Here is a 13,615-nt window from a genome sequence, read left to right as displayed (position 1 = left end):
TTCACACATGGATTGGCCACCACAGAGTCCAGACTTTAACCCCATTGAGAATCTTTGGGATGTGCTGGAGAAGGCTTTGCGCAGCGGTCAGACTCTACCATCATCAATGCAAGATCTTGGTGAAAAATTAATGCAACACTGGATGGAAATAAATCTTGTGACATTGCAGAAGCTTATCGAAACAATGCCACAGCGAATGCGTGCTGTAATCAAAGCTAAAGGCGGTCCAACGAAATATTAGAGTGTGTGAACTTTTTTTTTTGGTGGCGACTTTTTTTTTGGCCAGGCAGTGTAGATTATTGACTTGTTTGATCTCTTCTTCTTCCAGAAGTCATTCACATTCATTTCATTGATCCTTAGCTTTTTTTATTTAACATTTTCTTGTCTTTAATTGGTTTACTTATAAACAACTCTTCTTGTCTACGTGTACTTTTATTAATTAATTTGGAGGTGTGAAGAACTTTTCAAACAAGGGTTATTAAATTAAGATCCTGCTTGCTGTTTCAGCAGCATGGATGTTTGACTTAAACCCATGTTGTTTGATTGAAAGACGGTTTCTTCAACCAGTAGGTGGTTTCTGCTGCAGCACTATACACACAAGAGAAAGACATGCCCCAAAATGGTGCACTGAGCAGAACAGGCGAACAGAAAGGGGATTTGCTCTACAGCTGCACTTTTATTATTAGTATCAGACACCCAGGAACTAATATCCATCTGGAACATGTTAGGGATCATCCCTGAGAAATCAGAGAGAGAATAAGGAGAGATATCAGGAGACAACAGGAGATGAAAATAAAAAAAAAATTAAAAAAGTTGTGAAACAATAGCGTGGGAAAGTATAAGCCAGTTTAGCATCAGTGTGGAAGGTTGACTACCAGAAAAACCATGTTGGAATCCACTGCAAAGTGATCAGCTAACAGTTTCATCCTACATTATAAAGACCTAGCTCCTCATGGCCAGTACATTTTATGTAAGCACTGTGACAGTAACAGTGACAGTGCTTTTCTTCTTTGGGCCACAAGAAAAATATGTAATTAATTTACTTGATATAATTTAATTTTTTTTCTTTTCATTTTGGTCAGTTTTATGTTGTTGTTGTTGTTGTTGTTGTAGTGTTTCTGTCTGCTAAAAAAAAGACATATTTTAGACAAAACATTTACTATAGACAACCATTATTACCAGACTAATAGTGTGTGAGTGATAAACATGACAGGTCTACATAAATTCCAGTAGATGGCAGCCTTTAGTTACATTTGGCTCTTAAAAAAAAGGCTCATCCCATGTTGACTGGTGAGAGCTTCCTTAATGGGGTTGAAATTAAGACTGAGCTGCTCATTTAGGATGAAAGCAAATTTAAAACCTGTCACTACTGAGGGACATTGAATAGATGGATAAATCACTCTTAACAGGCTGTGGCTGCATGCAAACCGAGATACAATGCGGTCAGAGAGAGAAAACCTTCGGATACATGACGAAGACCCATGAAGGTGAAGGAAACACTGAACTGAAGTGACACTCCTGAAAAGGTAAGGGAGTGAAAGATACTCTTAAACTTAAATTTGGAGGTTTTAGTGACGTAGGGAGGGAAGGGAATAAAACAAGCAAACAGAAAAACAAAGATGAATGTTAAAAAGGACAACGGGGGGATGAGTGTTTGTTTGACTGAATCCATACATGTGTGGGTGGGTGTGAGGAGTAAAGTAGGGTGGGGTGTTGGAGATGTAGCAGGTGGAAGACATGGTGGAGGCAGAGACAGAGAGGACGTGGCAGTAGGGCAGTGATTTAATTAGCACCCTCTACCCCCTCCAGCCCTTCACTCATAGCATCAATAATGCATGCCCCCTTGTTTCCACTGCCATAATTAATCCTCTCTTACTATAATTAAAAGCCAAAAATCCCACAAGATGGTTCAGCTTGGCCAGGCACGGGTTGGGTTGGCACGGGAACTGATGAAAAACTCTGGAGCCTCACACACACACCCTGTGGGCCGACAGATCGACAGACAGACAGACAGACAGACATGTTGACAGAGAGATCAATAGTCAACCCAACTCCAACACAGGCAGAGCGAATGAGGCATGAAGGCAAGCTATAATACCCGGAGAATGTGACATGCGGGCACATTAAATGAATGAATTTGACAGACTGATGACATGAACCACTCCTTGAAAATGTGCTTTCCTGTACCGTGTTTGTGAATGAGCGAGAAAGTGAGGGAAGGGAGCGAGCCAAGCACTAAATCTACCGACCCCAGAAAAGGAGGACGGGTGTACAAGTGCACATACGCACACACACACACACACACCTCTACACACTCACACATACTTACGCAGGCATCCTGCTCCCAGATGAGGTTTCATCTCCGCTGCAGCCAAGCCAGACGAGAGGGAGAGGTGGAGCTTTCTGATGCTGCAATTAGGACCACACTGTCTGGGCGAGCAAACAAGAATGAATATTTCAGTCCGGAGATCTCCATGGGTACCTATGGTGGGGGCCTGGCACACCTACAGACACACACACACACACACACCACACACACACACACATAGACAGATACACAGCTTACCACGGCTGCCAGAATTATTCACCTCCCAATCACAGATGCCACAATTATCACATCAGTATCACTGCGTAAACGGTGCCAACTGTTATGCTCATTGAACTATTGTACAAGGTTTACAATATCAGTATAAATATGCATCAGTAGGCGCAGACGCATGTAGCTGATGGTTTCTCCTTCATGAAAATAGGTGCAATGAGCATCCAAGTTTGGCCACGTGCCAGGGAACAGCACAATCGGTAGAGCAGAGGTCACATCTCGTATGCAACCTAATCTATTTTTCCTCCTCTCTCTCTACTTTTCTCACCTCCTCCTCCAGACTTTAAAGTACTCACCTCACTCAGTCACCTCTTCGAGGTCTTCAGCAATTTTTAAACGGTGCTTCACTTCAGAGGCTCCAGTGTGCACATCCTCCACCACAGCACACACTCCCGGCCACACACAGGACTTGTACAGTAGGAGCACTCCCTCCGGTGTGGGTTCATTGCGGATGCTCCGCGCAGCCCTCCTCCTGCCCCGCCGTCCTCGGCCCCATCTCCACTTGATTTATCGCTCTAAAATACCACTGCACTAATTAGTCAAGTAATTAATTAATAGGCATTTGCATTTGTGCATATGCAATTAGGGGGCTGGAGAGAGGAGAGTGCAGATGGGGTCCGGGAGTCTGGTGGGGGTGGGTGGGTCCGTGTGTGTGTGTGTGTGTGTGTGTGTGTGTGTGTGTGTGTGTGTGTGTGTGTGTGTGTGTGGGTGGGTGTGCTGTATTTCATATTTGTGCCAGCAGAAGTTTGCACTTCTTCCAGAAAGACAAGTGAAGTGCAGGTCATCACCTCACATGTCTGACAGTGAGAAAAGGAGGAAGGGAGGGGGAATATGACAAAGGTGTGGAGGTGTGGCTTGATGACTTTGAAAGGCTATTGGGTGTCATTTGACCATAGAGGGAAAGGAGTGATGGAGATTTTGATATCTTAAAGGGGAAGGGCTTCAATTTTGCATTTTGATTACATGCATTTAGCCTATGAAAAAGCACAGCAGGTGGCCCTTACTTAAGACTAATCCGCATACAAACAGGATGCAAAGTCATTCTGAAATATCATAATTCCAAACAAGCTCTCCTTCAGCGTTTCAATATCAGATCAAAGCCTCCCTGATTGGAGTTGCCTTGAGCTCAGTGCTGGCTAAAGCCACACTGTTGACATTTAGCATTTATTTTGGCAAGGTGAGCTGAAGGTTGTTTGGGACTTGTTGAGAAGCATCAACCCCCCATGGCTGCAGTCCTCGCATCTCCCCCCACCCCCTTGTCAGTGCAGCTGAGGTAGGATATAGGGCACTGATTTGGCCAGCAGTGAGGCTTGATGCCCCTCTACTGTCCCTGCACACACACACACACACACACACACACACACACACACACACACACACACACACACACACACACAGACACACACACACACACACACACAAACAAACACGGATACAATCACCCCACCGTGGTTTGGTGTAGTGCCAGGTTACCATCCCCTCATCCCATAAGGGATGAGACACATTAGTGAATGTGCAGCATCACGGCTCCCTAGCCACAGCTGCCACACTACTGGTGACCCCAGGGATGAACCTGCAACCCCCCAAATGCTCCCTCGGTTGTGGCTGCGGAGGAGACGTAGGGGTGATTCAGGCCCAAGGACATGATGAGCTTCTATCAGCTATTTCTCAGCTTTCAGGTCCCTGTTCCCTGGGTGTCTTTGTGCCAAGTTGGATTTGGTGGTCATCGAGCTCATTTCTCCCACATTAACTCCACTAATGTCTGCTAAATAGAGAGATCTCTGAGCTGGGATGGACACAATGCAGCAAAGCCGACATGCTGGGGGGACGAGAATGCTGGTGGCGAGGAATTCTTGCATGTTCGCCACCGATGTGCCAGCATGCCTCCTCCTAAATATTGGGCACCTCTGCCAGCTCCTACTAGCACCAATTCCCTGTCATCTATAGCCACACCCCCCTTCCTCCTCATTTTTCATACATCCCTAGTGGGCCTGCACACCTGGGTCTCACTCGCTCTCTCTCTCACCCTTTTTTCAGTATGTCTCTATGTCTCTCTCTCTCTCTCTCTCTCTCTTACGCTGGCCCCTGCGGGCGCCCCTCACTCAGCACTGCACACTGGAGACACCAGCAGCTCTGGCAAATCCTACACATTCAAACACAGCTACCAGTAAACATTTGATCTTACCACTGAACCACATAGTCCACACACACACACACACACACACACACACACACACACACACACACCATACATGCAGCAGAAGCCTGTGTAATATTATATCTTTTAATCTAACTAATTCGTGGCTTTGGCAAGGGGGTCATCTACACCCGGTGTGGTGCCCACAAGAGTCAGAACAAATCACAATTGGTTTTGGTTGTCGTTCCTCTGAATACATGGAAGCATAATTTGATCCAATTAGGTAAATAAATAAACAATATGCCTTCTGTTCCACAGCCTTAATGCACTTATAATGCATCCCCATCCCCCTACCCCTGCGCTGCCTCTGAACCAGAGATGTGGTGGAGGGTAAACCTTGCAACTAAACCCATCATACCCACCTTTCATTTGCCAAAGAGTTAATTGATTTAATTATATAATAGGCTTTAAATAGTATTATTATATTATCCTTTTGAACTGATAACCAGTATATAAGAATAGAGTCTTTGACATAGGATAATTGATTGATTGCTTGTGTAGATATGTTTTTATAGGCTGGAGGTCATAGTTTATCGAGTGTATTGTCACTTAATGCATATAAAACTACAGTATTTTATAGCTTAGACACTTCAAGTGTGACCCTGAGGTGTAACCACTACAACGCTCCTATTGGGAGTCACAATGACTAAGACATACATCAACCTTATAATTTTTCATTGTATATTTACCTCCTATAGTATCACTATAACCGTCCTCATGGTGAATGCTGGAATATCTGTGCAGCTCCCCTCTAAATTACATTAAACACTGACTGGTGAGTTTGGCAGGTGAATGAGAAAATTCACAGGTTTGACTAAAAAAAATTGCCTACATCCCTTGAAGCAGCAGCACAGGTCAACAATGATGAGTTTTGTTGTTCCACCATTTTATTTTCTCCCTCTCTTCTGTTTTTCCTCCTTTTTTCTGGCTGTGTGAGCGCTAGCGCGGTGACAGATGGCGGAGCCCTCCTCCTCCTCCTCCTCCTCCTCCACCACCACCACCACCACCTCCTCCTCTACCTCCTCCTCACCCTCACTCTCACTCTCTCTCTCTCTCTCTCTCTCTCTCTCTCTCTCTCTCTCTTTCTCTCCCTGTGTCTCTCTTCCCCCGGGAGGGCAAATCTCTCCGAATGCGGGCGCATGTCAATCACCGGGCTCTCATGTGATGGCTCTTGCCGGTGACGTGCCAGCCATATGGGCGCTGGCATCACAGCCTTAGCTGGTATGTAACCCCGTCCCCGGTAGCTCGCGGTCGCCACACGCGCACTCACTCACTCATACACACACATACACACACATATGTACACACATGCATACATGCTCACTTACTCCCTCACACATATACACACAGACACGCCAAGACGTTCACGTTCACTCGCAAGCTCCGGTTATTCGAGTGCGCGCGCTGGGAGAGAAGCACCACGAAACAACTCGTCAGTGAGAGAGAAGCTTCGCGCGCTGCCCGCACCTGCACACTGATGAGGAGCGTTGCTTCGCTCGTGCGGTCCTTTAAGATGGTCTGAAACTCAAGCGCGTTTATTTCTTCCTCCAATCCTCTGTGAAGAGCTCGAGCTGAGGTAAGTTGGAACATAAACAACAACACTTGCTAAAAAAAACCCATAAAAAAACAAAATCAGGATGCTGAAGTCCCGGTCCAAAATGGAGGAGAAAATTATCTAATAAAAAGATGAACATGTATGTTAATGAAGGTGTTCATCAGCGTTTTATACAGTTCTAATATACTTTAATAGGGTGCCGTGGTGAATCAAAGCACTTTTATCGCTTATCATTTGTAGGGTAAAAGGTTAATTTACTGGCATGAATCCATATGGAAATCTATAGTCGCATTATATCAGTGACTTTGCTCTGGTATGTTCGTATCGATCCACGGCATGTAGCCTTCGTACAGTGTCTGCTCTGGTGACGGCACATTTTGAAACCAGTTCTACCCAAAATGTCATAAATGCACATACACGGAATTTCCAGTTTATTAGATTTCTGTATGGGCTCGCTTGGACAAATAGCTCTTCAGTTCCTCTCTCTCTCTCCCTCCCTCCCTCACTCTCTCTCTTTCTGCGTGCCCTTCAACTTTTGACATCCAAATCTACCTGGATTATAAAAGCTAAGATCAAATACCACGCTCGAGTCAAAAGGCAAGCGTCTCCCGGCCCCGATTTCACTCCTCTACAGGATCACAGGGAGCAAGTCCTGAAGACTGGAGTAGCCCCTTTACAGCAGCAGCGGCGGCGGCAGCAGCGCGCAGGCTGTAAATAGATCATATCGGACACTAATTTGATTTAGAGATTCCTGCGTCTGGACCTTAAACCAGAGAAACAAAAGACTATGAATGTGCAAGATCAGATTTTGTGTGGAAGATTTTGGTCTCAGCTCCGTCGCCTCTCCGAAGGACGTCCTCGGTCTTAATGGGAGATTTATTGATGATTTTGTCGATGATTTGCATGTTCAATCTCGGAGCAAATGAAAGGGTGGGACAACGCCATTGACTGTGACAGGCAGTGTGCAGCAATGATTTATCTCTGTTTGTCCAGTCTCTTCTTCAGCAATCCATCTCCACACAACACTGTTGAAAGCGCAGTGGAGTAGATGCAGTGGATTTGCAAGCTTTGACTATTTGTGCCTCACGAGTTGTGTGTTTTTTATATTTAACGAGGGCTAAAAGGATACAAGCGATTTCCATCTGTAAAGGGTTAACGCTGTCTAAAAAAAAAAAAAAAGGTGCTTTGAAATCATGCACTCGTGCATATTGAATTACGTGTGAAATGTATTTCGTGTAAGCTGCACGCTCTGTTAATTAAACGTTGTTGTGTTTTTTTCTTCTAATTGAGCAAACCTCCTGAGCCTGAGATTTCAAAACTAGATTTTGCCCCTGGCACACCCCCTGAGATAATTAACCAACCATCACAGCCTTTACCTTAACCGTGGGCTGCGAGTCTTTCTGCTGCTGCACTATAACAGGAGAAGGGAAGTGAAAACATGTTAGGGAGGGAGCCAATGGAGGCTTATTGAAGCTGTCAGAGATCACCTCGTCTCTCTGTTGCCTTTTTTTTTTCCTTGGATGAACTGATTTTACTGATCAAGTGGTAGGCTGACCGATTTGGTTCCTTTTTTTCTCAAATGTATTTAGCATGTTTGCGTGTTGGTTAACTGTTGATAGTTAATTTGCTAATAATTTTTTAAATTGTGATTCGTTATAGCTGAGCCAACAGTGATTTTTTTTAAATATTTTAGAATTATTAATTAAGTATTTTCACCTAAAAACACATTATTATTCTTATTCTTCTTATTCTTATTCTTCTTATTATTATTCTTATTATTATTGCGATAACATAGATAAAAGTTTGACTTTTTTTAGGTATAAATTATAATTCTGCTACTTTTCCTCTTGGCTGTGCTGCTCACAGGCCACGATATTAAATCGCTCTGAAAGTCCTTTTCCAGCTTGAGTTAGGATGTGTCTATAAGCCTTAATTTAATCATCAGCGTGACTTTAAACGGAGCTACAGCCTATCAATTAAATAAAATCCCTTTCGCCTCCTCCGAGGAGAGAGGTGTATGGTGTGGATGAATAGTGCTGGAATGCAGCCAGGAGTGTATATGGGCGTCAGGAGGAGTGAAAGTGGGGGCCCCCATGGGACCTGTAATGTGGCCCCTGCCGCTGGGACCCGCTGCGAGAGGACGCGACAGGGCACACGGATGACAGCAGGGAATTAAATGGGGATCCGTCTGGCTGTAACCCAGCGCAGAGCTTTAGGGGATGATTTCTTTTTCTTTTTTTTCTTTTTTTCTTTTTTTTTTTCATTTTACACTTGTTGTCCTTTAGGCCAAAATAATGAATCAAATATATTTTTTATGAGAAAAAGGACAAAGCGTCACTGTGTTAATGATGAGATTTATTGACCTTACACATTTTAATTTACTCTTCGTCAGTAGAACTTAATAGTTGGGATGTTTGTAGTGACCTGCGCGAGCCAGTTTAACCTCGACCTGTGTTGTGTTTCTGCTGTGGAGTCTTATGACACAATTTTGTTGGTTTTCTTGTTATTTTCTTATTATGAAGCCACACAGACTCTGTGTCCATGCCCTGAGCTTGTGAGGCCTCATTTTCGATTTCATTTTCTTTCCCTCCAGAGCCACAATGTTGACGAGGCTTTTCAGTGACCCCTCGCTTCTCCCAGACGTGCAGAAATACTCCGGCTGGGCGGACGACAGTGACAGCGAGGATTCCAAGATCAAAGATGAGGACCATGACACACAGGACGACATGGACTCCTCTGATCTGAGAGGAGACAGCAGGACGCACTCCGAACACGCCGGGGAAGACGACGAGGACGACGAGGTGGAGGAAGAGGACGACGGAGAGGACACAGAGGGGGAAAGACCCAAGAAAAGGGGCCCCAAGAAGCGCAAGATGACGCAGGCCCGAATCGAGCGCTCCAAAATGCGACGGATAAAGGCCAACGCGCGAGAGCGGACCCGCATGCACGACCTAAACTCTGCGCTCGACAATCTGCGTAAAGTGGTGCCCTGCTACTCCAAAACGCAAAAACTGTCCAAAATCGAGACGCTGCGTTTGGCCAAAAACTATATCTGGGCCCTGTCGGAGATATTGCGCAATGGTAAAAGGCCCGACCTTGTGTCCTACGTCCAGACGCTGTGCAAGGGTCTCTCCCAGCCAACGACCAACCTGGTGGCGGGATGCCTGCAGCTGAACTCCCGTAACTTCCTGACTGAGCAGCAGTGTCAGGAGGGGGGCAGGTACGGATCTGGCTCCTTCTCCATGCACTCCTACCCCTACCAGTGCGCACGTCTGTCCAGCCCCCACTGCCAGCCGGGCTCGAACTCGCATCCGCTGAGGACGCACGGCTACTGCTCGGCTTACGACTCTCTGTATGGTGGAAGCGGATCCCCGGAGTACAACAGCCCCGAGTATGAGGGGCCCCTCAGCCCGCCCCTGTGCATCAATGGCAACTTTTCCCTGAAGCACCAAGGCTCCGCGTCCCCCGACAACGAGAAGGGGTACCACTACTCTATGCATTACTCCGGCCTGCCTGGCTCCAGATCCACCGGGTCCCACAACCTGGTGTTTGGCTCCTCAGGGGCCCGGAGCGGCATTCACTCTGAAAACGTCCTGCCTTACCACGACATGCACTTACACCACGAACGGGCCCCCGTGTATGATGAACTGAACGCGTTTTTTCACAATTAAAACGAGAAGCCTGTTGTGCGTCCCCTTGCAATCAACAATCTATCCACGGCACACTTTTTTGACAAGCTTACCCACCAGGATTTAGGCATTCTGGAGAGATGTTTCACTCGTTGTCATTGGTGTTTTTTCCTTTAATTTATTCTGTATTGAACTTGCTATAGTCAGGGATGTAGTGGAGAGAAATCCACCTAACCCACAATCTTATTTATCCAGCTTTTTCAGGCTGATATAAATCTATAAGATGAAATTTGATGATAAACAAATCATATCAACACCTGAGGATAAAGGAATTTCAAGTAATATGATGTTTTTAAAATGTGATTTGTGTTTGTATTGGTGGTTGTTTGCATTTTGATGACTGGAAGTCAAAGTTTACCCACTTCTTTATTTACCACTACATCACTGGCTACAGCTACACACCCTGACATTGGCGGTGATTTTCTAATAATATATCATTAGAAATAAATCAGTGAACAAGCTAATGCAAATCACATTTACTCGCCTGTACGTGCCAGATTTGGGGAGGGTTTTTTTTTTTTTTTTTGGAAATGGTCAAATTTAAAGAGGAAGTTTAGAGGAGGGGAAATGCTGAATCGAGAGTGATGTGCTTAGTTGGGTAGTTTTAAAGGAATCAGTTCTCCATCAAATCAATCCAATCGTTTCGCATCTATGCAAAACCCAACGAGACTACAGAGCAAGGCAGCGAGGCCCAGGAAGACACTGTATGTTTCATCAGCACTGTTGTTCCACGCACGGGTGTGTGCGCGCGCACACACACACACACACACACACACACACACACACACGCACACACGCACATACACACACACTCACTCACTTGCACACTTGAATTAACACAACGAATCTGACAATGGCTGGGCTGGCCACAATGTTTGAACTTCTACTTCTTCTTAAAAAAAAATCTAAATATAATGAAATCAAACATTTTTTTTCTCATTTTCGTTTTTTATTCTTATTTAATCATATGAATCTTTTTTCTTCTTCTTGAGCCATTGTACTGTATTTTCATTTCAAGTAAATTTTGATTCAATATTTTCATTTTAATTTGCAATCTGCTGTTGAATAAGTTATTATTATTATTATTATCATTATTATTATTATTATTATTATTGCACGTATTTATTGTGTTGTTTTTTGTAATTAATGTTAATAGTCCATGAAAATGAAGGGATCCCATGTGTTGCTGATCATTTTTTCATAAAATTCAAGTCTTTCAACTTTGTATTCAACCAACTGTGTGGTAAAATAAAATGACAATAAATGAGACTGTGCAACTTGATTTTTTTACACCCATCGAACAACCTTGGCTGTTCTATTAAACCTCTAGCATTATTTAAATAACTTGAGTTTCCCTTCACAATCAGTGGAGTATTAATAATACTTCTTACGGTAAACGGCTCAGCAATGTGTATTTGTGTAAAAAGGTGCAGCTTAAAGCTTTTCTGAGAGCATTAGTCTGCACGAGTCATTGTGTTACTGGATGAGAGGAGGCTGACCAGGCCCGGTGCCACAACCTGCAGGAGTCCCTCACAGAGCCTCGGGGCCTTTATCTCATAAAGTGGGACAGGAGGGAGAGGGCAGTGCTGTCATTCTTCCCGTTGAAGTGAAACGGTGCCAACGCGTCATTTTTGCTTGGCAGACAGTTCAAAGTTACAAAACAAGTCTTTAAAAATGTATGGGAAGATTTTAATTGCAGACCTCGGGACGAAAACAGATTTGGTGTAAATGTCTCTACAGCAGACTGATGAGAGTCTGGACACCCTGCTTCACAAATACAAATAATAGGCTACACATTCAGTGATGCCAAGCACTGCACTCAAGGTCATCGGGGTAATAACGAAGGTCTGCTTCATGTTTTCTTCACCATTAAGACTCGATCCGTTTCAGCACCGCGGAGAGCTCCTGCAGCTGCTGCTCCGTCCTGACTTTAAACCTTTTTGGTAAAAATACAAATAATCTGAACATACTGTTGACAACGTGACACTACTGCCACACAGTAATGGACCTGTCACTGTCACCACAATGCTTTAGAAGCTGGAAATCACATTTGAGGAGGTATTTACATCCAGAACACACACGCGTCCTGCAGGTCTGTTCACACCAGGTTTCAAAGCATAAGAAAAAGGTAAAACAATATCACGTCAAGACATAAAAAATAATAAAAACACATCTCCAGTGTTTTATTACATATTTTTTTAGATGCCTAATATATTCCTGAGGTGATTATTAATTTAGGAGCTAGTAGACCTACTTGTTGAAACGTGAAAAAGAAGTTATTTCTTTGTCTTTTGTAAATAAAATGACCTGCGCGGCAGTGACATGACATCAATACAGACAACATGCACATATCTGCTGTTTTAAAATGGTCCTTATCTTTGGTTTCCATGCTTCGATAATGCATCAAACATCAGATATGAATTATGAAGTCGACCCCCTTTAATGGTTTCACCTCTTTAACTTTAAACACACATCTCATATTTATACATTTTATATGGAATTATAAATATTTATCTGTTTCAATCAATTCGATCTGTGTGTTTATTGGATATAATATAAACATCACACACACATTAAATAACCACATATAGGAAAGGTTAAATAATAATATCTTTTCTTCAATATTGAAATATCAAATCATATTTAAAGAAAACTGGTGAACACACACGCACACGCACACACACACACACACACACACACACACACACACACACACACACACACACACACACACTCACACACACACAGTGCAAGGGGCAGCCGTTGCCACCCCGGCTGGGTTTGGAGCGCTGCCCCGGGACCCATATGTTCCCCAAAATGTCCTGGGTGCTCTCTGCTGCTGTACGGACACACACGCGCTTTGGGTGGCGAGTGATGGTGACCAACAGTTTATTACTAATATCAATATCAATACCTGAAATAGCTCAACTCAGATTATTATTCCGTCTCATTTAAAACAAAACTGCGTGGATAACAGCTGAAGCTTTCGGCCCTGGTAGGTTTAATATTGATCTTGAAAGACTATTAATTAAATTAAATTAAAAAAAATACAGGAATGCAATTAAAAAACCATAAGATGGACATTCATTTTTTTCTGGAGCAACTGACCATACATATTTGCCAATAATTTCCCGTCAGTCATCAATAATTCCTTTGTCCCCAAGAAGTGAATCTCTGAATGTGAAAGTTTGGGCGATAAAGAAAGAACTTGTGCTATTAAAGAACATACAAGAAGCCACTTCCTGTGTGTAAGACATACAGTATAATATAGAATAGTTATTTTGAAACTAGTTTTTAATAAAAAAGAGCAACAATATTTCAACACAGTTCGACTTAAAGTTAAAATAAATAACAGGCTAATTTTACCCAACAGATCAATACCGTTTTCAGTGTTGGTTTTTCTTTGAAATAATATTGAATTACAAAATAAATCCAGTCCGTAACTGAGTTTTTGTAACGAAAAAAATAGGTTCTTAATATAAACGTATCTCAAAATGATACAAAATAGAAAACGATAAATGAATTGAATGAAAAGAAAACAGCTTCATTTTTTATGAAATAAAAATATGCACTGA

The 13,615-nt window shown here is 43.4% G+C and overlaps 1 protein-coding gene across 2 annotated transcripts; it reads left to right on the top strand.

The window, feature by feature from the left end:
* Positions 1–5,941: 5,941 nt before the first annotated feature.
* On the top strand, positions 5,942–11,309 carry LOC130184527 (neurogenic differentiation factor 2-like). Of its 2 annotated transcripts, none has more exons than XM_056400476.1 (2): positions 5,942–6,372; positions 8,945–11,309. In XM_056400476.1, the coding sequence occupies exon 2, from the start codon at positions 8,952–8,954 to the stop codon at positions 10,020–10,022; it is 1,071 nt and encodes a 356-aa protein (XP_056256451.1). In that variant the 5' UTR covers positions 5,942–6,372; positions 8,945–8,951; the 3' UTR covers positions 10,023–11,309. The 2 variants fall into 2 exon arrangements, with proteins under 2 accessions (XP_056256451.1, XP_056256452.1); XM_056400477.1 differs by lacking the exon at positions 5,942–6,372 and adding an exon at positions 6,918–7,896.
* The last annotated feature ends 2,306 nt before the right edge of the window (positions 11,310–13,615 follow it).

The sequence above is a fragment of the Seriola aureovittata genome, chromosome 17 (genome assembly GCF_021018895.1).
Source record: "Seriola aureovittata isolate HTS-2021-v1 ecotype China chromosome 17, ASM2101889v1, whole genome shotgun sequence".
NCBI lineage: Eukaryota > Metazoa > Chordata > Actinopteri > Carangiformes > Carangidae > Seriola > Seriola aureovittata.
This window is presented reverse-complemented; position numbering and strand designations above follow the sequence as displayed.

Coding starts and splice junctions, on each gene's coding strand:
- LOC130184527 (XM_056400476.1), top strand. CDS start 8,952: ATGTTGACGAGGCTTTTCAGTGACCCCTCGCTTCTCCCAGACGTGCAG.